The sequence below is a fragment of the Bison bison genome, unplaced genomic scaffold (genome assembly GCF_000754665.1).
Source record: "Bison bison bison isolate TAMUID 2011002044 unplaced genomic scaffold, Bison_UMD1.0 scf7180017864043, whole genome shotgun sequence".
Classification (NCBI taxonomy): domain Eukaryota; kingdom Metazoa; phylum Chordata; class Mammalia; order Artiodactyla; family Bovidae; genus Bison; species Bison bison.
Window position 1 is genome coordinate 2,966,217 of NW_011494615.1, and position 23,866 is coordinate 2,990,082.

Sequence of the window (23,866 nt, forward strand, 5' to 3'; positions counted from 1 at the left end):
ACAGAAGTCTGTGTGATTGACAGCCTTATCTGTTCTTGCTGCAGCCACTGCCCTGAAGGTTATTTCTGCCTTAAGACATCTGACAACCCAGATTTTAACTACACCAGCTTTGATTCCTTCACTTGGGCTTTTCTCTCACTGTTTCGCCTCATGACACAGGATTCCTGGGAACGCCTCTACCAGCAGGTATTGATCTGCATGTCTCCATACACACTCGGTTGGCGTTTGGAGCATTTGTTGCATGGCTATGTTTTTTCCTGGAGGACTCTGACCACATCAGGGGGCCATGTTATCTGGGTACACATTTCTCTTTTTTTTCTCTTGAATCTGCAGACCCTGAGGGCTTCTGGGAAAATCTATATGGTTTTTTTCGTGCTTGTTATCTTCCTGGGGTCTTTCTACCTGGTCAATTTGATCTTGGCTGTGGTCACTATGGCATATGAGGAGCAGAACCAGGCAACCATTGATGAAATTGAAGCCAAGGAGAAGACGTTCCAGGAGGCCCTGAAGATGCTCCAGACAGAGCAGGAGGTCAGTGAGGGCTGGACCTTTGCGAAGTCTGTTGTAGGCCTTTCACAGTTGGGCAGACATCTGGACCAGTGTCTTACATTAAGGCTGTCATTTTAGGGAACCACGGCAAGATTCATCTTATCTCAGGGACTATCTTAGGTTAGATTTTCTCAAAAAAAGAACCCAAATGAAGAGCCTGCGCAAGTGATTCACTGAGGGGTGCTCTTAGGAGGGGATCAAAGTTAGCAGGATGGAACAAGGGAAGAATTAAATAAGGCAGTGGCCTCAGCTAGAGACTGCTTTGACCTGATCCCATGGGGAACTCCAGGGTATGACTTGTTCCACAGAGGTAGCCCTACCTGGAGGCAAAAGGACTGGCCCTTCATACCTCCATGCTCAAGCCAAATGTACAGTCAAAGGAAATTTTCTGCAGAATTCGGCAGCTGTAACCCATTTACTAATGGGTTACTAACATTAGTAATGTTTACTAACATTCAAGCAGCTGGAGATGAGGGTACTGACCTGGTAAGAGAAACCTGGGCAGGGCATCAACAGAGTTTACTACAAGGGCATGAATGAGGGAAGTGACCTAGAGGTGGCTCTTGCCCAATGTCCCAATCCAACCATCACTCTGGTCCTGAATCAGGCCTCCTCTGGTTGGGAAGCCCTCACCCACTGTCTGGGGGACACGCGTTTATGCTGAGCACATCCAGATACTGTCGGCTATAGCTGCTATTCTCTCCCCTCAGGTGCTGGCAGCGCTGGGGGTCGACACAGCCTCTCTCCAGTCTCACAATGGATCCCCCTTGGCCTCCAAAACTGCCAGTGAAGGAAAACACAGAATGAAGTCAAGGGTGTCAGAGGGCTCCACAGACGACAACAAGTCACTCCGGTCTGAGTCTTACAACCAGCACCGAACGGTAAGGCGCTCAGGCTTGTGCCTGAAAGATAACCCACTTTTGCAGCTTCCATGCACAATACACTGAAGTGGAAAGAGGTTGGTAGCAGAGAGATAACTGGAGGCACAGAGCCTAGGAGGATGTTTTGATAATCCACCCCCTATGCCCCCACCACTACCAATGGTGGCCTAAACTAGGGCAGGGACATTATGGATGGGGAAAAGTGTGGATTAGAAAGACTTTTATGGGAGCTCGAGGGAATCAACAAGACTAGGACTGTGGAATGTTGCAAAAGAAGGGAGAAGTCCAAAATGACTCTCAGGTTTCCAGGTTGGCCATTTAAGTAGGTGGTGATTCTAAGAGAGGCACACTGGAGGAAGAACTCTGGATTATAGATAGGGCAGGTGGTTTGAACATGCTGACCATGAGGTGTCTGTGAACCTGTTGGGCATCAAGGGTCAGCTTCCTTCTGACACTCTTATCTGCAGTTCTGGAGCAGAAGAGGGGTCCTTGTTCGTGGTGCTGAAATCATTTAAAAGCTTCTTTCTAACCTCATGCCTCAGCTCCTCCAGCTCAAGTTCTCACCTACTGTTGGCCCAGGAGATCCTGGCACCTGTCTCGTGGTAACAATCCAGCCTGGGAATACCTTCAGGACCTCATTTCAGACCCAGTAGCAATTTTCCCTCTCGTCATCACCTACTACCTCCCACTCCACGAGTCCCGGTACTCACTGGGTTTCCTCCCACCAGCTCCCTCTCCCTTGAAAGTCTTGTGTACCCCAGATGTACCCTTTCAACAGGCCTGAGAGATAACCCCTTTGTGGTAGAGGAGGTCCCACACTAGCAGTATGCGAAAGGGGCTTGACATGGTTATTTTTCAGAGCTGCTGGATCTCACTTCCCTCTTGATCTCTTTTCCTTGTGCTCCTCTGAAAGATGTGTCACTTTTTGGAATAGGATCTCGACAACCCCCAGACTTCTGTGTGCATGTCCACACACAGACACACTCCCACGCACTCTGGCCTCGGTGACACCCACACACCAGCATTTATGAGGGTCTGCTCTGCCTCTTTTGAGCAACACCTGGCATGAACAGGGCACAGTTCAGAAGCTGTTTCAAACTGGGGTTTGTCTGGAGCTCTGACAACCTCAGGGCAGGATGAATCCCAGCTTCTGTGGACATGTCAGTGACACTCTGAACTGGGCTTTAATTTCTGGCAGTCAACTTCACACAGATTAGCACTTGGATGTCCAATAATTGTCTGGTGTATGTGTGTGCTTGTCTCTCTAGCTAGATTTACCTTCAAAGGGCAAAAGAGGAAACATCCCTTTCTAATTCAACAACACTAGGTACTTGGTATAAAGAGTTGACTAAAACATGGCCCATTTTTCAAGAACTTCCATTTGGGTGGAGGAGGCAGATATAAAAACAGCTATGTGTTGAATACTATATTGGGGACAGATAGATGTTGTTTGGGGAATAGGAGCAGGAGCATCTATTCTTATGAGGGTGAGAGTGTATCAGGAAAGGCTGCATGAAGTAGGGGATAATTGAAGTTCTTAGTAAGTAGTGAGTAAGTCCTCCAGTAACTGAGGACTGGGAGGGTTTGAGAAAGAATGTTTTCCAGGCAGAAAGATCATGTTTGTTCTAAGGACAGGGAGATGTTGTTTGGGTACTTCCTTAGTACTAACTGGTTGGAGTTTCTGTTTGTTAAGGCATTCCCTTCCTTCTTTCCCAGGTGTGTTATTGTAGTAAATAGACCATAGGCAGTTTTAATAAAAAGCCATTTTCTGATCAGCAGTAATGAGAGGGAGATTGGGGGTAGCACTTAGCAGAGAGATGCAGCAGAGCTTTCAGAGAACACACAGGATACCAGTTGATCTGCTTGAATGATTTTAAGGCAAGTCCAGAATTTAGATTCAGAAGCCATTGTCCACCATTTGCCAAATAGGTTAATTCTGAAATATTAGGTTGTGGCCAAGGAGACATTGCTTGATAAATACAGGACCAAAATTTTCTTCTTAGTTTCTTGGTTTGCTTAGTGCCCAAGTGCATATGACTCAGTTGTCCCATCTTTCATAAGGACTTGCCAATTTTGCTCCTTTGCTTCAAAAGTAGGAAGGATACATAGATTTTATGAGTTCGCAGTCCTTGGACATATATTCTAGACAAAGAGTGCTATGTTTTTAATACTGAATTACAGTGAAGATTGCTGTCAGGACGAGGCTCCAAATCATCCAGAAAGCAAACTTCAATTCTGAGGGAGATGGGGGCAGGTCAAGAGGGCTTTAAGTGTGTCCCAACTTTAATAATTTAGTAAGTAAAAGAAATTAAGTAAGGGAGGGGAAATTCAGCAATATGATCTGAGTTTGATAGGAAGTCAACGTTTAGATTTTAGAAACACTTTCCATGAAGAGAAAAACAAATATTATATATTAATGCATGTATGTGGAATCTAGAAAAATGTTATAGGTGATCTTATTTGCAAAGCAGAAATAGAGATACAGACGTAGAGAACAAACCAATTCAGAAGGGTGGTGGGAGGAACTGGGAGGTTGGGATTGACATATATACACTACTATGTATAAAATAGATAACTAATGAGAACCTACTATGTAGCACAGGGAACTCTCCTCAAGGCTCTGTGGTGACCTAAATGGGACGGAAATCCAAGAAAGAGGAGATACATGTACATGTATAGTTAACCCTGGTGACTCAGACAGTAAAGAATCCGCCTGTGATGCAGGAGACCTAGGCTCAGTCTCTGGGTTGGGAAGATGCCCTGGAGAAGGGAATGGCAACCCACTCTAGTATTCTTGCCTGGAGAATCCCATGGACAGAGGAGTCTGGTGGGCTACAGTCCATGGAAAGAGTTGGATGCAACTGATAATTAACACTTTTTCTTTCACAGTTGATTCACTTTGCTGTATAGTAGAAAGGAACACAACATTGTAAAGCAACTATACTTCAATAGAAATTAGTTTAAAAAAAGAAAGAAGCACTTTCTATGAGCTGAGGACGGAACTGATAAGTTGTCTGGTCAGGTTCATGGTTGTGGGAACCAGCCAACCCAGCATACTAACCCTCCAGGGGCTCGAGGCCTATGAATTAGCTCCTTTCCTCTGGCAACTGTACACCACACGACTCCCTGGGAAGAAGATTTTGATGGGAAATGTTTATTGATTTGGAGGAATGGCACTATTCTTCCAGGAAATTAGACTGCAACTCTCCCTTCCATCTCCCCATTGTTGACTGTTCAATGCTTGCCTCAAGGGATCCTGGAAGCTCATTATATTACAAAGCTCTTGTCTCCTCCTTTGCAACACAAACTCTCACACCCTTATAGGCTGAATCTAATGAATTGTCAGACCTAATTTTCAGAAAATAAAGAGCGCTCGTTCATTCAACAACCATTTACCAAGCTTGTTTCTGTATTGGTGTACATAACTGTCTCCTGAGGTCACAACTTTGCACTCAAGCGGGGAACTTAAGATACCTTTGTCCAGCCCCATGGCCTAAGATTGGCAAACAACTGACCCACCTGGGTGACGTTTGTCCTCTGACATACCCTTGGCCATGATGGCCTATTTGCTGACCTTGAGCACCTTGCAGTCTCTTTTCGGTGTTGGCCTTTTCCCAGACTGAGTTAAGAATATTCTTTTCCTTCCTTCCTTCTCTGCGTACACCTAGAGCACTCCAGAGATCTGTGTCTTTAATTTTGCACAGGAGGGTCGTAAGGCTGAAGGCAGGAAGTGGGAGTAGGTGGAGGGAAGTGTTGAGTTCCAGATTTGCCTGCAGGATGATCTTCCAGGCTACCTTCTTTCCTGCTTTTTTGGGGCAATGCCCAGTCTTTCCTAGGCCTCGCCACTGGGAGACGCCGGGCTAGCCATGGCAGTGTGTTCCATTTCCAGGCCCCTGGCCGAGACATCTCATTCCCTGATGGGGTCACAGATGATGGAGTCTTTCCTGGAGACCATGAAAGCCATCATGGCTCTCTGCTGATGCTTAGGCGTGCAAGCCAGCAAGGCCCCCTCCCTAGGAGTCCACTGCCTCAAACCCTCAACTGTGGCTCAGGGCGTGGAGAAGATGGAGCTCCCAAAATGACCACTGGAGAGCTTGCCCCTGGAGTCATCGAAGTCTCGGTGAGTTTGTGAATGCTCCAGGCTTTCTGGGGCTGCTCTGCAGCTAGAGGCCTCAGGCCAAAAAGCCTTGTGTGTTACCCATGGAAGGATCACTTAGATGTTGCTCTGCCCAACTCCTCCCAGCTACCCTCATTCTACAGGCAGGATAGGTGAGACCCAGACGGAGTGATTGAATTTACCTGAAATCAAACCTGTCTCCTCATTTACTCTGTAAAGAATCTGCCTGCAATGCAGGAGACCCAGGCTTGATCCCTGGGTTGGGAAGATTCCCCTGGAGAAGGAAATGGCAACCTACTCCAGTATTCTTGCCTGGGAAATGCCATGGATGAGGAGCCTGGTGGGCCACAGTCCATGGGGCTGCACAAGCGTCAGACATGACTTAGTGACTAAACAACAACAACAAGTGATACAGACTATTTCCAAGCTGCTCTGATCTCTTTCCCCTGGAGTTTCTCTGTCCCTCTTCCCTATCGCTGCTTTAGAGATAGGCCTATTTGCTCCCTGGATGAGTATGAAAAAAAAAAAAGAAATGTTCTTCTCTTCTTGCCTGTAACTCTGTGCAAACTATCCTGGGCTTGACAATTAAGACTCAGAGAAATCCTGGGAGGTGCCCTGGACAGATCTTAGCAGAAGCAGAGTATCCCTAACTTGACCTGGAGAAGAAAGAACTTGCCAAAATGCACAAATTAGGCAACAGTGACTAACTGGCCAACACTCTTAACAGCATAATCCCAGAATTTAATGGCAAATCAGAGACTCCTCATCTGATTGGAGCTGTGATTTAATTAAACTCTCCCTCCAGCTTCAAAACTTGCATCTCTGTTTTTCTTTTGCCCTCTGGCCAGTCCAGGACACAGGGTGGTTTGCACACAGACTGCTGAGCTGACCATTATATGGCTCTAGTGACTTGGCTAAGTCTCACAGAGTTACCTTAGCTCCATCCCTGACTGGATGTATGGGATTCAGAGTCCCAGCAAGAAACAGATGAGCCACTGCAGTGGGCAACTGGAGTTTATGGAAGTTTATTGAAGAGGTGTGCTCTGGACTCAAGAACAAAGAAGGGGCAGTGAAGCACTGAGAGACTAGCCACAGTGGGAAGCTGTAACCCACCTAGGCTGCAGGAATGAGGGGAAGAACCAGAGCCCAGCAAGTGCTGCCACTTTATGTGGGAGGCGGCCTAACAAAAGGTGGCCCAGCAATAGCCCAGCAGAGAAGTAGCCAACGGACAGATAGTGACTCCTCCCTCCGCTCAGCCTCTGATCTCCTATCTGTGCCTCCCACTGGCCATACCTGACCAGAACCAGAGGGTGAGGATGATTCAGTTTGCCCAGGTCACCCTCCCCAAGTATGGAGCAGGGCAGAGATGGTGGAGGGTAGGTCCTCCGAGGATCAACAGAGAATCGCCAACCCAGAGCCCTCAGGTCAACACCAGGCTGCGGGAGGTACTTTAACACTCTGGAAAATGCCTCATTCAAGAAACCTTCTTGTTATTCTGTGGATTGCCACTTTCCTAGATATTCCAGGCTTGATTCATTTTAGTGAAATTATCAACTAGTGCGAGATGAACTCCTTAAGCCCTTCCACGTCACAGGGACCTGAACTTCATTCACAGTTGTGCCATTTACCAACTGAGTCACCATTAGCAAGTCCCTTAAATTCTTCAAGCCTCCATATTTCCTCTTGTAAAAACCTTATTAAAAGGTTTCTAAATGGCTAGAGGGTTAAGTGGAATCACAGAGCCCTTTCATTTATATATATATATGTCTGATCAATAATAGCAGTAGATGCTAGAACCTTCTGTTGAGTCCTCACGGTTGAGAACTTTCCAAACTTTATTTGTATGTATGAAGTACTGACTATGAGCTTCACCTACAGCAGGTGCTCAGTAAACACTTGTTGAATTTGTATTCTGAATGGTTTGTGCAGTGCTGAGTCAGCATCTATGAACCTGGGACTCCCCACATCCAGGGTATGTGTGTGACTAGAGTTAGGGGGCCTGGCACAGAACCCAGACAGAACTTCCAATAAAGGCCCAGAGACGGAAGAATCAAAAGGATTGTGTCAGAAACGAAGAACTGGACAATCAAGACACATAAGCATTCCCTCAGAAAGAGATCATGTAGAATTGGAACCAGGTCATGTACTGGGGAGAGATACGGGCCTCTTAGGAGGGAGGTCAAGGAGCCCTATTGTGGTGTAGGAGTTCTGGGTGAACGTCACATGCGCATCCCAGCAGAAGTCCAATAATGACTGCCTGGCCCAATGCCTCTGCATTGCCCACCTCCCTTTGGTAAACATCTCAGAGACCCTTGAGGCAGCTCTATCTCTGCTCTGGTGCTCAGGTACCTATCCTAGAACAAGAGTCAGCAAAGCCTCAGGTGATCCCAGGTCATGTGTCAACTTGAACCCAGGCTCCAGTTGGATCCCAGCTTTGTGTCCTATTCTTCACACCTGAGCTCTTACCCCAAGTTCATGCAGCAGACCCTTTACTCCAAGCATGACTGCAGAGGATCATAGCTTCACTGGGCAGCTTGCAACCACCCAAGATAGGCCAACAGGAGGCTGAGTGATCAGTCTTTGCCACTGAAGACTTCTATTTGGAGAGTGTCCTGACTCTATTTCTGTCCCAGCAGGCATCTGATGCAGGACAGAAGACTTTCCTAACAGCAGACTACTTGAATGAACCTTTCCGAGTCCAAAGGGCAATGAGCGTTGTCAGTATCATGACCTCTGTCCTCGAGGGTAAGTACTGCTCATTGGAACTTCTTTTCAGTACGCCATGATAAGGCCCCTTATATGCAGAAGATGGGATGCCCCAAACTTGTGTCGAAGGGCACTCATCTCTGTGTCCTGGGATCGTAACTATTACTCTTTTTATGCTCTCTTTCCATTACCCTTTATCAGTGTTTTTTTTTTCAAATTTATTTTTAATTGGAGGATAATTGCTTTACAATGTTGTGTTGGGTTTCTGCCATACAGCAACATGAATCAGCCTATCAATGTGGTTTTTTAAATGTGGATAAATTTTCAAAAATAATAGAATCCTGTGAATGAAATCCTCTAGTTCCTTTCGTATTCAAATTAACATCTGCTTTATTTTGTTGTTGTTCAGTTCCTAAGTTGTGTTTGACTCTTCGCGACCCCATGGAATGCAAGATGCCAGGTCCTCTGTCTTCCACTATTCCCTGGAGTTTGCTCAAATTCATGTCCATTGAGTTTGTGATGCTATCTAACCATCTCATCCTCTGACACCCCCTTCTCCTTCTGCCTTCAATATTTCCAAGCAACCGGGTCTTTTCCAATGAGTCAGCTGTTCACATCATGTGGCCAAAATATTGGAGCTTCAGCTTCAGCATCAGTTCTTCCAATGAATACTCAGGGTTGATTTCCTTTAGGATTGACTGGTTTGATCTTGCTGTCCAAGGGACTCTGAAGAGTCTTCTCCAGCACCACACTTCATAAGCATAAGCATCAATTCTTTGGTGCTCAGTCTTCTTTATATTCCAACTCTCACATCCATACATGACTACTGGAAAAACCATAGCTTTGACTATATGGCCCTTTGTCGGCAAAGTGATGTCTCTGCTTTTTAATACGCTGTCTAGTTTTGTTATAGTTTCATGGATGCAGTCACCATCTGCAGTGATTTTGGAACCCAAGAAAATAAAGTCTGTCACTGTTTCCACTTTTTCCCCATCTATTTGCCCTGAAGTGAGAGGACTGGATGCCTTGATTTTAGTTTTCTCAATGTTGAGTTTTAAGCCAGCTTTTTCACTCTCCTCTTTCACTTTCATCAAGAGGCTCTTTGGTTCCTCTTAACTTTCTGCCATTACAGTGGTATCATCTGCATATCTGAGGTTGTTGATATTTTTCCCAATAATCTTGATTCCAGTTTGTGATTCATCCAGCCCAGCATTTTGAATGATGTACTCTACATGTAAGTTAAATAAGCCTCGATGTACTCCTTTCCCAATTTGAAACCAGTCAGTTGCTCCATGCCCAGTTCTAGCTGTCACTTTTCTTGACCCACATACAGGTTTCCCAGGAGACAGGTAAGATGGTCTGGTATTCCATCTCTTTAAGAATTTTCTACAATTTGTTGTTATCCATACAGTCAAAGACTTTAGCATAGTCAACAAAGCAGAAGTACATGCTTTTCTGGAATTCTCCTGCTTTCTTCATGATCCAGCGAATATTGACAATTTGATCTCTGCCTTTTCTAAACCCAGCTTGCACATCTGGAAGTTCTTGGTTCATGTACTGCTAAAGCCTAACTTGAAAGATTCTGAGCATAACCTTGCTAGCACTGAAGTGAATGCAATTGCATGGTAGTTGGAACATTCTTTGGCATTGCCTTTCTTTGGGATTGGAATGAAAACTGACCTTTTCCCATCCTGGGGCCACTGTTGAGTTTTCCAAAGTTGCTGCCATATTGCAACACTTGAACAGCATCATCATTTAGAATTTTAAATAGCTCAATGGGAATTCCATCACCTCCACTAGCTTTGTTTGTAGTAACACTTCCTAAGGCCCACTTAACTTCACACTCCAGGATGAGCTCTAGGTGAGTGACCACACCATCATGGTTATCCAGGTCTTAAGACCTTTTTGGTATAGTTCTTCTGTGTATTCTTGCCACCTCTTCTTAACCTCTTCTGCTTCTGTTATGTCCTTACCATTTCTGTCCTTTATCATGCCTCTTATTGCATGAAATGTTCCCTTGATATCTCCAGTTTTCTTGACAAGATCTCTAGTCTTTCCCATTCTGTTGTTTTCCTCTATTTCTTTGCATTGCTCATTTAAGAAGGCCTTCTTATCTCTCCTTGCTATTCTCTGGAACTCTGCATTCAATTGGGTATATCTTTGCATTTCTCCCTTGCCTTTCACTTCCCTTCTTCCCTCAACTATTTGTAAAGCCTCTTTAGACAACCACTTTGCCTTCTTGCCTTTCATTTTCTTTGGGATGGTTTTGGAGACTGCCTCTTGTACATTGTTATGAACCTCCATCCATAGTTATTCAGACACTCTGTCTACCAGATCGAATCCCTTGAATCTATTTGCCACCTTCACTGTATAATTATAAGGGACTTGATTTAGGTCATACCTGAGTGGCCTGGTGGTTTTCCATACTTTCTTCAACTTAAGCCTGAATTTTCAATAAGGAGCTCATGATTTGAGCTGCAGTCAGCTCCAGGCCTCATATAGAGCTTCTCCATCTTCAGCAGCAAAGAATGCAATCAATCTGACTTTGGTATTGACCATCTGGTGATGTCCATGTGTAGAGTCATTTCTTGGTTTGTTGGGATGGATGTTTGCTATGACTAGCATGTTCCCTTGACAAAACTCTGTTAGCCTTTGCCCTGCTTCATTTTGTACTTCAAGGCCAAACTTTCCTGTTTTTCTGGGCATCTCTTGACTTCCTATTTTGCATTTTAATCCCCTATGTTGAAAAGGACATCTTTTTTTTTGGTGTTAGTTCTAGAAGGTGTTGTAGGTCTTCATAAAACTGGTCAACTTCAGCTTCTTTGGCATTAGTGTTTGGGGTATCAACTTGGATTTTTGTGATGTTGAGTGTTTGCCTTAGAAACAGAATAAGATCATTCTGTCTTTTTTGGGGTGACACCCAAGTACTGTGTTTTGGACTCTTTTGTTGACAATGAGGGCTGCTCCATTTCTTCTAAGGGATTCTTGCCCACAGTAGTAGATAGAATGGTCATCTGAATTAAATTCTCCCATTCCCATCCATTTTAGTTCACTGATTGCTAAGATGCTGATGTTCAATCTTGTCATCTATTTGACCATGTCCAATTTACCTTGATTTATGAATCTAACATTCCAGGTTCCTATGCAATATTGTTCTTTATCTGCTTCATATGTATTCACAAATTAGATTTTTAAAAGTGATGTAGAACTTCCCTGGTGGTCCAGTGGTTGAGACTCCACACTGCCACTGCATGGGAAGGAGGGGCATGGGTTCAATTTTTGGTTGGGGAATTTCCACATACCATGCAGTGTGGGGGGAAAAAGTGATCTAACATGCACTGGAGAATTTCAAGCTACCACTCAGGTTTGCAAGAAATTTAACAGTCTTGAGTTTTCAAACATGGAAAAATTGTTCCAGTATATTTCATGGCTGTAACTTTTACATCTTATAACTTAATTTCTGTCTCAGGCTCATGCTGAGTGTTAGAAGGCAATTTCAGTAAATTAATTGTTAAGGTTACTAAATACTTATTAATTAGGGTTCCATCAATCAGGTAGGAATCCACTCAGTCTCCCCAAGGATGGATCCAAGTTCTAATTGCTGACAGCAAACCAAGAGATGGAGGAAGAGAGTGGCCACCTGGCACTTGAGTTCCCAAAGAGCATGGCTGTATCTTTCTTACCCTGAGTATAAGACCTGTCTTCTTATCCAGCCTTTGTTTTGCCTCAGGGTGTGGAAAGCATGGCCTTAGTCACATCCAGTTATTTATCCCCTCTGGACAATTTTAAAATGTCCTATGCTGGAGGAGGGAGAAGGGAGCTTGGATGTTGGTGTGTCCCTGAGAAGGGGCCCTGGCTCTCCACCCAGTCCTGGGCTGAATTCTCATTGCAGGGGAGGACATGGTGGACAATAGACACCCAAAAAATAAAGAAAGAAAAAAATCTGAGGGACTTGAAAACAGCCGATCAATGCCTTACTTTCTAGGTGGACCCAGAGGTAGCAAGTCTTAGAGAGAGACTTGCATACCTGGCACAGCATAACTGTAGGGTAGAATGAGCCAATAACATATCTGCATAGAGAGGGCCTGAGGCAACCTCACGGGTTGCCCTGTGGCCCTGGCATTACAGGAGAGTATTTGGATGATCCCTTTGTTCCCACTTAAGACTACAGAAGGAGATGAATGAGAGTTAAACAGGGAATAGCCATTTCCTTGGCTCTCCCATCAGCTGTCAGATGGGGACATTGATGACTCATGTGAAACACACTTGGCAATGACTAAGGACCAGCTCAACCCTCCACCAACCTTGAGATCCCCAGAACTCAGACACAACATTAGATAATGAGTAGTAACAGACTTTGAATTAACCAAAATTAAGTCCCCTAGTTGGGGACTTGATGCATAAATTGAATTTAGTTACAGGGGAAAAAAAACCCTTAAGTCACATTTTTTGCATACCTGTGTTTGTGTTTTGAAAAATGTGTACCTATTCCAGTAACAACAATGTGTATGCACTCTCATGTTATCTTTCCTCATGGATAACTATTTAATAATTACTCATCAGCAGAGAGTGAGAATTAGAGAGGAGGAGGCAGAAGTTGGAGGAGAGGGGAGGTAGTGAGAAATGCAGGTTTGGAAGACTGAAGGACTGAAATGGAGAAACACAGCAGGATTCTGGGCGGTTACAAGCTGGGAGCAGTCAACATAGTTTTGTTATTTTTTTCTAACCCAGTTCAGTAGGTTGGGTGCAGGTACAGAATTGTCTGCATGTTGAGTTTGTTCAGAGTTGGGGTTTTGCCAGGAAAGTACAATGGAGGAGGAGCTGGCAAGGGAACTCAGGGTTGCAAGGGAGTATAAGGAGGGATAGACATGAAATCTGATCTGGGTAAGTTGAGAAGCAAAGACATGACCTCTATGAAGCAAAGCAGTTAAAAAGTGTACAGTCCATGGTTTGAAGGACCAAATGGGGACAGAGGTTGGGGTGCACTTGCTAGACTACAGGAAACGGCAATCAGAGCGAAAGAGGGTGAGCGCGGAAGTGGAGGTGGGAGGTGGGAGTTATTAGTAATTACAAGGTCTGGGCGCTGGCCATGGGGTGGGGGTCTGAGTCCACGCCTGGCTGATAGTTATCACTGACCACACCTGTGATGCAGAACTCGAGGAGTCTAAACAGAGGTGCCCACCCTGCTTGACCAGCTTGGCTCAGAAGTATCTTATCTGGGATTGCTGCCCCACATGGGTGAAGCTCAAGACGCTTCTCTTCGCAATTGTGATGGACCCCTTTGCAGAGCTCACCATCACCCTGTGCATCGTGGTGAACACCGTCTTCATGGCCATGGAGCACTATGGCATGAGCCCCGCCTTCGAAGCCATGCTCCAGATTGGCAACATTGTGAGTGAGTGCCCTGGCAGCCGCTGCCCACGCTGTCAGGGCTGGGGCGGCTCTGGGTAGGGTCGTGGCATGCCCTCAGTCACTGGAGTGTTGATCTAGCTGGCTGAGAGCAAGGAAACAGTGTGGGAGATGCGTGGACACTGAGCACAGAAAGTCAAGTCTGGAGGACCAGGCTATGCTGGTGGGAATTGCTTTCAGATAAACAGTCCAGGGAGGTGGACTGCAAGAGCCCTGACCTAGGGGCAGCAGATCCCCCTCCCCCCTTTACAGAACTTAGGAAACCCCACCCCCACCCCACTGAATTCTTGGGATTGCAGCTGCCTCTACCTTGAAATGACGAGAAATGCCACTTTCCCATCTGGAAACAGCTTACGGACTTGCAAATTTCCTTCCAACTCTATGGCTTTTGTGACCACAAAACACAGTGGCTGCAGTTTTCCAGTTCTGTCCTCTAAGAGCCAAAAGGGGGCGGGAGGGAGGGAAAAATAAAGAGAGGGCGGGAGCCTGGGCCTGTGGTTGCTGTCATCATGTAAGCATCAGGGAGTCCAAACTTTTTTTTTAAATCGGGTTTAGACAGGACTCTCCTTTAAATTTTCCTCCGTAACTTTTTAGTATTATTTCCTTTTAACAAGATAAAATCCGTACCAGATTTCCCTACATGCTGAGTAAAGTATCAGACTCAAGTATCAGCCCGTGTCCCCACAGTAATAATAGCCAACTTTATTTGACCACCTACTTCAGACCCCACATAACCTCAGATGCTTCTCATGGGTTATCTCATTTTATTTTCACAAAAAAACCCCGATATAGTAGGTGCTATTATTATGCCCTTTCACAGATGGAAGAACCGAGGTGCTGGAGGTTAAATAATTTGCCCGAGGTCCTAGAGGTGAGCAAGTGGTAGCATCAAGATTGGAACCCAGGCCAACTGGCTCTGAAGCTCACACTTCTCAGCTCTTGAGTGTTAATCCCCTTTACAGGACTGCTTGTGTGTGTGTGTGTGTGTGAGGGAGCGATTGTGCATGTGAGTGTACGTGTGTGTATGTGAGTATATGAGAATTGCACCAGAGCAAAGGGCCACACACATGCACACAAGAAAAGCGGAAGCTGAGAGGTCGGGGTCCTGCCTCCATGTCCCCCCCAGTGTCCACTCCACTGGGCGGCTTACTAGGTCCACCAGGACCATACAGCTCTTCTAGCTCCTTGCAGGCTGCAGACAGGTAGATAGAGGTGTCCCAGAGGAAATGTGACTTCTCTAGAAATCTCTCCTCTCCCCAGAATTCATGGATGTAAAAAGGAGGCCGGTCAGTTCTGGGACACTGTGGAGCCAGCGTGCCTTGCGTTTCAGCAGCAAGCAGGCTGCTGCACTGTGCTGCCCTGTGCTGTGCTAGGCTACGCTCAGTTGCTCCATCATGTCCGACTCTTTGCGGCCCCATGGACTGTAGCCCACCAGGCTAGAATACTGGAGTGAGTTACCATGCCCTCCCCCAGGGCATGTTCCCAACCCAGAAACAGAACTGGGGTCTCCTGTGTTGCAGGCAAATTCTCCAGCTGAACTTCCTGGGAAGCCCCAGCATGCAGGCTAAGAAGACATATTCTATTTAAAGTTGATCTGAAAAGGGGAAAGGGAAAGAGAAGGGAGAGCTTATTGCCAAGAGTCATCATAGACCCCAAGGGTCCTATGGAAGAGATCTCTGAGCCCACATTTGATTTTACAGTTGGAGAAGTTAAGGCAAGAAAGACCAAAGGCCTTTACTGCTGTGACAGAGTCCAGAGTCGTTTTTCAAAAAGAAAGGCAGGCACTGTGTGGTGTTTATTGTAAGTCAGGTGCTTTGTAAATATTATCTCAGCATTGCAACAGGGCCATGAGGTTATCACCACCTCACAGCCCAAAAGAGAGCATTAAGACCCAGAGAGGTTAAGGATCTTGCCAAGGTAACACAGATGGTGAGAGTGGAGCCAGAGGCGACCAAGGTCTCTCTAGGGCACAGGACCTCACCCCCCAACACACCACACCACGCCACACTGACTCGCCTACAAAGGACACTCATGGATGCTCTTTGCATCTCACAGGTGTAGTCTTATGGCATCAGGAAAGTCCCTTAAACTCTCAGTCATTTCCTTCTCTGTAGAAGGGATGTAGCTGCCTCTGTTTGCCAGGCTGGCAAGAAGCTCTGATGAGAGCAAATGAAAGAAAACTCCTGGCCCTGGTCTCCGGTTTCTTCCTTACCTGTCTCCTCCTTTCCCTGCTGGTTGTTGCGTGACCTGAGCCTGGCCCTAACCTCTTTCAACATCACAATTCTGTCCTGCCTAAGACCATTAAAGATACTTAGAGCTGAAAGAATCTTAGAGACAATGTATCATTATTGTTTCTGCTAATAGCTATTATTGATTAATGACCAGCTGTCTGCTGGGACCTTTGCTAAGAACTGCATATGCATTATCTCACTTAAGCCCATCACAGTGTTGTTGCTCAGTCGCTCAGTCCTCTCTGACTCTTTGTGACCCCGTGGACTGTAGCCCGCCAGGCTCCTCTGTCCATGGGATTTCCCAGGCAAGAACACTGGAGTGGTTTGCCATTCCCTTCTCCAGGGGATCTTCCCAACCCAGGGATCGAACCCAGGTCTCCTGCATTGACAGGCGGATTCTTTACCAGTGAGCCACCAGGGAAGCCCAAAACCCATCATACAGATGAGGAAAATGAAGTATAGAGGATGCATTCCTTTTCCAAGCTCATACAAGCTAGAAATGGCTGAGTTGGTGTTTTTATCTGGGCCTATGTTGCCCCACAATCCCTGCTTTTAAACAACTGAACCAGATTGACTTCTTATTTACATAATTATATAATAATTATTGTCCTAATGATTATCCACTTACTCTGTGTCCAACACTGAAGCCTGGAAACCCTAATGCATATTACCTGAGCACTGGTCCATGGATTGCTCTATGCTGCCTCACTGAGTGTTCCCATCCCTCATCCTTTAGGAGTCTGCAGATGATACAGAAAGTGAATAAAAATGAAGTAAAAGGATTTGCCACTCTATAAACAAGACATTTCTCCCCTGCCCTGCTTGTCATTGGCCACAACCTCACAGACCCCGCTGAGATGAATCCTGTTTCTGTCTGCAGGTATTTACCGTGTTTTTTACTGCTGAAATGGTCTTCAAAATCATAGCCTTGGACCCCTACTATTACTTCCAGAAGAAGTGGAACATATTTGACTGCATCATTGTCACCGTGAGCCTGATAGAGCTGGGCGCGGCCCGGAAGGGGAGCCTGACGGTGCTGCGGACCTTCCGCCTGGTAATGTGCTCTTTTGGCGATTTGGGGAACCCCCGCCCGGACATCCAGGCAGGCTCTCTGCTGGAAACAGACTCTGTCCTTTGGGGACCCCACCTGCCGGCTCCCTCTTCCTCTTCCGTCCCTGTGGGAGGATGTGGGGTGCGGCTCCTGGGAGACTTGGTGCTTTCCACTTCTTAGAATGGGGGCGAGCCTTCCCTCTCCTGAGCCCCCTCATCTGCCCCAAGAGGGGAATGCTCAGCACCCCGTTGTTCTCTTGTCAAATACAGTAGATGATAATCACAGCAGCTACTGTTTCCTGAGCCCTGGCAATACATGAAGCACAAAGCTAAAGCCTCAACATAACTCGCCTCATTTTAGGCTTACATCACCTGGACAGAGTTGCTTTTACTACCCCCACAGAGATGAGGCAAACTGAGACAGACTGGTTAAGTGCTAACGCAGTCTCCCCGCTGCTGAGTGAGCCTCAGATGTGCATTTCGAAGCCAGGCTGCCTAACTCGAGTCCCCCCAACCCCATCTCAAAAAAAGGCTACCATGGCCCCTGTACTTCATATTCATTTTAGAATCAACTTGCTGAGTTACACACCCACACACACAAAATTGTTGTTGTTGTTGTTTTGTTGGGATTGTAATAATACCTAGATCAGTTTGGGGGAAAAAAATGTAACCTTTATGTTATGTAATCTTCTGATCCATGAAAATGGCACACAATTTCCCTGGGTCCCCAAATCACCGCCCCAATGTCTCACCCACCTCAAAAACCATCTGCTACTAGTCTCTCATCCAAGCTCTTCTCCCAGCTCAGCCCTGGGATGCCCTCTACTGAAGGGGTTCCCCTATTTTAACAAAAGAGATGTCCCCATGGCATCTGTGTCTGTAAGGCAAGTCACCCACCTTGTTTTATTTCTTCAAGAATATTGTGGCCCCAGGAATTCCCTGATGGTCCAGTGATTAGGATTCCACCCTTTCACTGCTGGGGGCCAGAGTTCAATTCCTGCTCCAGGAACTAAAGTCCCGCAAGCTACTCTGCTACTGCTAAGTCGCTTCAGTCGTGTCCGACTCTGTGCGACCCCATAGACAGCAGCCCACCAGGCTCCCCCGTCCCTGGGATTCTCCAGGCAAGAACACTGGAGTGGGTTGCCATTTCCTTCTCCAATGCATGAAAGCAAAAAGTGAAAGTGAAGTCGCTCAGTCGTGTCTGACTCTTAGCGACCCCATGGACTGCAGCCTACCAGGCTCTCCCGTCCATGGGGTTTTCCAGGCAAGAGTACTGGAGTGGGGTGCCATCGCCTTCTCCGACAAGCTGCTCTAAGTGCCAAAAAAAGGCTACCATGGCCCCTGTACTTCATACTCATTTTAGAATCAACTTGCCGAGTTACACACCCACACACACAAAATTTTGTTGTTGTTTTTTTCTGTTGGGATTGTAATAATACCTAGATCAGTTTGGGGAAAAAAAACGTAACCTTTATGTTATGTAATCTTCTGATCCATGAAAATGGCACACAATCCATTTATTTTAGCCTTTCAATAGTTTTACAATTTCTCCATGAGGGACTTCCTGCATATTTTTTGTTAGATATATTCCTAGATATTCCCTACTTCATTATGCTATTTCAAGTGAAATCTCTTTTTAAATGTTCTTTTCCAGTTTTTTTTTTTGCTAACGTTTTGCTATTTAATATTTTGTATCAGATAGCTCTCTTATTAAGTCTCATGATTTATCTATGCAGTCTTTTAAATCTGTTAACACAATCATATCATATGCAAATGATGAGCTTTGTTTCTTTTCTAATCTTTATGCCATTTGGTTCTTTTTATTACATTACTGTGCTGGGTAGGACATCCAGTACACTATTGAAAAGAAGTGTTAACAGCAGACATTCTTGCTGTTTTCCTGATCTCAAAGAAAATGCTTTCAGTATTTCAGCATGTCTGATATTTGTGGCAGATTTTTTTTTATCAGTTTAGGAGGCTCTCTTTTGTTAAGAATATTAATCATGACTGGATGTTTAATTTTATCAGACAGTTGTTCTGCATGATTAAGATAATCACATGATTTTCACTAATCTGTTAAAGTGGGGAATTATACTAATTGATTTTCTAATGTTAAATCAGCCTTGCATTCCTGGGACAAACCCAACTTGATCATGATTTTTTTTATATATACATTGGAAAATTCAGGTCACTAATAATTTTTTTTAATTTGCATCAATATTGATGAGTAATATTTGGCCTGTAATTTTCTTTACTTTCATTGTCCTTGCTAGATTTTAGTATCCAGGTTATCAAGGTCATCCTTGTTGTTCAGTCACTCAGTGTGTCCGACTTTGTGACCCCATGGACTGCAGCATGCCAGGCTTCTCTGTCCTTCACCATCTCCCGGAGCTTGTTCAAACTCATGTCCATTGAGTCGGTGATGCCATCCAACCATCTCATCCCCTTCTCCTGCTTTTAATCTTTCCCAGCATCAGGATCTTTTCTAATGAGTTGGCTCTTCATATCATGTGGCCAAAGTACTGGAGCTTCAAGGTTATCCTAATCTCCATAAAAATAAAGATTAGGATATCAAGGTTATCCTAATCTCCATAAAAAGAGGTGAGGAATATTCCTCTCTTTCTACACCCAATCTTTGGGTAAGATTGGAATTATTTGCTTCTTATATGTATAGTAGAATTCAATAATGAAACCATCTGGAGGTCAAGATTTTCCATTACTGATGGAATTTTCTTAATGTCTGTGAAACTAGTCAGATTTTCTGTTTCTCCAATTGGTTTTGGTAAGTTATGCTTTTTCTAAAAATTTCCCCTTCTTATCTGAATTTTCAAGTTTATTGGCATAAAGTTGTATATGCTATGCTGTTATCTTTTAATGTTCCATATCATGTGTATTTGCTATCTTTTTCTTTTTTTAAAAATAGTGATTTGTGCTTTCTCTTATTTGCTTTGTCTTGCCAAAGATCATCAATTTTATTAGTCTTTTCAAAGAACCAACTTTCATCTTGTTGATCCTCTCTACTTCATTGATGTTTTCTATTTCAATTAATCCTGCATAATTGCATCCTCTGTTCTACATATTTTATTTTTTCTAACTTCTTAAGACAGAATTTTCAACCTTTTTTCTTTTCCAATCTATTCATTGAAGATTTCAATTTCCTTCTAAGAACTGCTTTAATAGGTAGAATTTTCCATATTTTTGATTTTAAATATTGCCTAATTTCAAATGTGATTTATTCTGTGATTCAAAGGTTAATTAGAAGCATGGTTCTTAATTCTGAATGTATGTGGTAATTCTTTATACCATGGAGTTCCAGCTTGATTGTATTGTGCTCAGAGAACATACACGGTATGATTTCAATGCTTTGAAATTTATTAATAATCTCCTTTTGGCTCAGTACAGTGAAAATATTCCTTATGTGCTTGAAAAAAGTATCTTCTGCAGTTGTAGGGTGCAATATTCTGCATATATATCCACTGAGTAGAGAAAGTTCATTATATGGTCCAGATATTCTATATCCTTGCTTATTTTTGTCTGCTTGTTGTAGCAATTACTGAGATGGTCGTGTGTAAAAATATCTCCCACTGTGATTACAGCATGGTATGTTTCTCCTTATGATTCTGCCTTAAGGCTATGTTCTTAAATGCATACATATTTTAAGTTATTATATCTTCCCAGTAGAGTAAAATGTTTATCCAAGAGAATGGACCTTCTTTATCCCTAGAAATGCTTTCTGTTTGATGTTAATTAAGCAACTGGCTCAGACAGTAAAGCGTCTGTCTGCAACGCAGGAGACCCAGGTTCGATCCCTGGGTTGGGAAGATCCCCTGGAGAAGGAAATGGCAGCCCACTCCAGTATTCTTGACTGGGAAATCCCATGAATCGTGGAGCCTGGTAGGCTACCGTCCATGGGGTCACAAAGAGTCAGACACGATTGAGCAACTTCACTTTCAGAAGCAACTCTGTTTTCTTCTAGTTTAGAATTTGCCTGATATATCTTTATCCATCCTTTTACTTCCAGCCTTTGTGTATCTTTAAGGTTTTTATATGCCTGTTATAAATGGTAGACAGATTTTAGATTCTTATTCAGTTCTGACAATCTACTTTTTGTCTTCTAACCAAAGCGTTTAGCCCGCTTATTTTATGGTGAATACTGATATATTTGGATATGTGTCTATCATTATATTCTGGGTTTTCTATTTGCTTCCTCTGTTCTAGCATTTTTGTTCTGTCTCTCTTCTTGATTTATTTTGAACTGTTTGTTTTGCCTTGTTCCATTTTTCTCTTTTATTGGTTTGGAAATACTCTGTTTCTATTCTTTGAGTGGTTACCTTAGGAATGAGAGCAGGTATTGTTAACTTAATCAAAGTCAGAAGTTAGCTAAGATCTTTACTTTCCAGGACAACTTTTATTCCAGTTCCCCCTTCCCAGCTTCCTATTTTATTAAGTATTTTAATTTTATCTTATTTTTTAAAAGCTGTATGACTTAATCAATTATAAATTATTCAAGACTTGTGCAAGCAATACCCAAAATTCAGTAGCTTAGCCCAATAAAAGTATATCCCTCACTCAAGTTGGAGTCTTACGCAATTCAGTCAGCTCCTTCTAGAAGGGACTGTGCCATGTATGAAGAAGGCCTGCACAACCTTCATAGCTTGCCTCCTCCTTGTGGAAATAGGACCAGCTTACACAGTCAAAGGTTTTATCAATCAGGGCTCATGATTTCTTTTGTAATACAATTTCTTCAAAACTTAGAGGAATTCAGACCTCTCTCTGTGTCATACACTCAGAGCGCTTTCTTCGGCAAAGTTCTCAGTTCTGCTCTGTTTCTCTGCTTTCTTGTCCCCACATCTCTCTGCCTCAAAGGGTGGCTACAGCATTAATATGATCTTTGCTAAGATGTGCTTCATTTCACTGAAACCTTTAACTGGTCTTGAGCACATAAAGACTTAATCTCATTGCTTACTCTTTGAGGTCTAAAACAGTGTACTTCCCTAAACCTTCAAGACTCTAAACTGCTGGGTTCTTTTTTTTTTCAATTGAAGTATAGTTGGTTAGCAATGTTATGTCACTTTCTTCCATACAGCAAAGTGATTCAGTTATACATTAAACTTCTGGATTCTATTTCCTTTTATTTATTATCAATGAGCCAAATATTCCCAGAGCGCATTTATTTCTTATAAAGTCTTTTTAATTAATTAGTTAACTTAGTTATGGCATGCAGGATCTTCCCTGTGTCATGTGGAATCTTTTGTCGGCGCGCACAGACTTATACACAGACTCTCCAGCTGTGGCTCAGAGTGCACAGGCTTCAGTAGTTGTGGCCTGTGGGCTTGGTTGCTCCATAGCAGGTGGGACTTTTTAAAATTTTTATATTTAATTGGAAGATAATTGCTTTCCAATGTTGTGTTGATTTCTGACATACAACATGAATCAATCATAGGTGCATATATGTCCACTCCCTCTTGAACCTCCTTCCCCTCCCACCCCATACTAACCTTCTAGATTGTCATAGAGCTCTGGGTTGAGCTCCCTGCATCATACAGCGAATTTCCACTGGCTATCTATTTTACATATGGTAATATGTATGTTTGGAGAAGACAATGGCACCCCACTCCAGTACTCTTGCCTGGAAAATCCCATGGACGGAGGAGCCTGGTGGGCTGTAGTCCATGGGGTTGCTAAGAGTGGGACACGACTGAACAACTTCACTTTCACTTTTCACTTTCATGCACTGGAGAAGGAAATGGCAACCCACTCCAGTGTTCTTGCCTGGAGAATCTCAAGGATGGGGGAGCCTGGTGGGCTGCCGTCTATGGGGTCGCACAGAGTCAGACACGACTGTGTATGTTTCAATGCTACTCTCTCAATTTGTCCCACCCCCACCTTCGCCCACTGTGTCTACAAGTCTCTTCTCTATTTCTGGCATGTGGGATCTTAATTGCCCAACCAGGGATCAAACCTGTGTCCCCCACACTGCAAGGCAGATTCTTAACTACTGGACTACCAGGGAAGTCTGCCTTACAATATCTTAACAGTTGGTTACAAGAGAGTTGGTTAAAACGTAGCCAATTACAACTGATACTAAGTTTCTGTTCAACAGACCTATCCCCTAGGGCTTCTAGCTCATGATCCACCCCAAAATTATTACAGGCAATCATTTTGCCCATGCAACACAAATCAACACTTTGCAAGCCTTCTGTCAGTTTCCTTGCTATCCATCACGTGATCATTAAGCCCGTGCCACATATCTGATATTGTTGAAATGGTTCTCTTCAACATACAAATTTCTCCATTAATCAAGAGAAGTACAACTAGTTGGAGTGATAGTCTCTAAATCTGTGAGTTAGCATCAGATCAGATCAGATCAGATCAGTCGCTCAGTCGTGTCCGACTCTTTGTGACCCCAAGAATCACAGCACGCCAGGCCTCCCTGTCCATCACCAACTCCCAGAGTTCACTCAGACTCACGTCCATCGAGTCAGTGATGCCATCCAGCCATCTCATCCTCTGTCGTCCCCTTCTCCTCTTGCCCCCAATCCCTGCCAGCATCAGAGTCTTTTCCAATGAGTCAACACTTCGCATGAGGTGGCCAAAGTACTGGAGTTTCAGCTTTAGCATCATTCCTTCCAAAGAAATCCCAGGGCTGATCTCCTTCAGAATGGACTGGTTGGATCTCCTTGCAGTCCAAGGGACTCTCAAGAGTCTGCTCCAACACCACAGTTCAAAAGCATCAATTCTTCGGCGCTCAGCCTTCTTCACAGTCCAACTCTCACATCCGTACATGACCACAGGAAAAACCATAGCCTTGACTAGACGAACCTTTGTTGGCAAAGTAATGTCTCTGCTTTTGAATATGGTATCTAGGTTGGTCATAACTTTCCTTAGAGGTTTATGTTTATAGTGTATTCCATGCTGATTGG

At 44.2% G+C, this 23,866-nt stretch overlaps 1 protein-coding gene across 1 annotated transcript in view; it reads left to right on the plus strand.

Annotated features, from left to right (window-relative positions):
* Positions 1-23,866, plus strand: part of SCN10A (sodium channel, voltage-gated, type X, alpha subunit) — an 88,710-nt gene that overhangs the window by 33,613 nt on the left and 31,231 nt on the right. Inside the window, exons 8-14 of the mRNA XM_010835571.1 lie at positions 45-186; positions 334-531; positions 1,260-1,430; positions 5,257-5,550; positions 8,184-8,292; positions 13,406-13,644; positions 16,774-16,947. Coding sequence (XP_010833873.1) covers positions 45-186; positions 334-531; positions 1,260-1,430; positions 5,257-5,550; positions 8,184-8,292; positions 13,406-13,644; positions 16,774-16,947 — 1,327 coding nt within the window. The remainder of the gene's footprint in view (positions 1-44; positions 187-333; positions 532-1,259; positions 1,431-5,256; positions 5,551-8,183; positions 8,293-13,405; positions 13,645-16,773; positions 16,948-23,866) is intronic.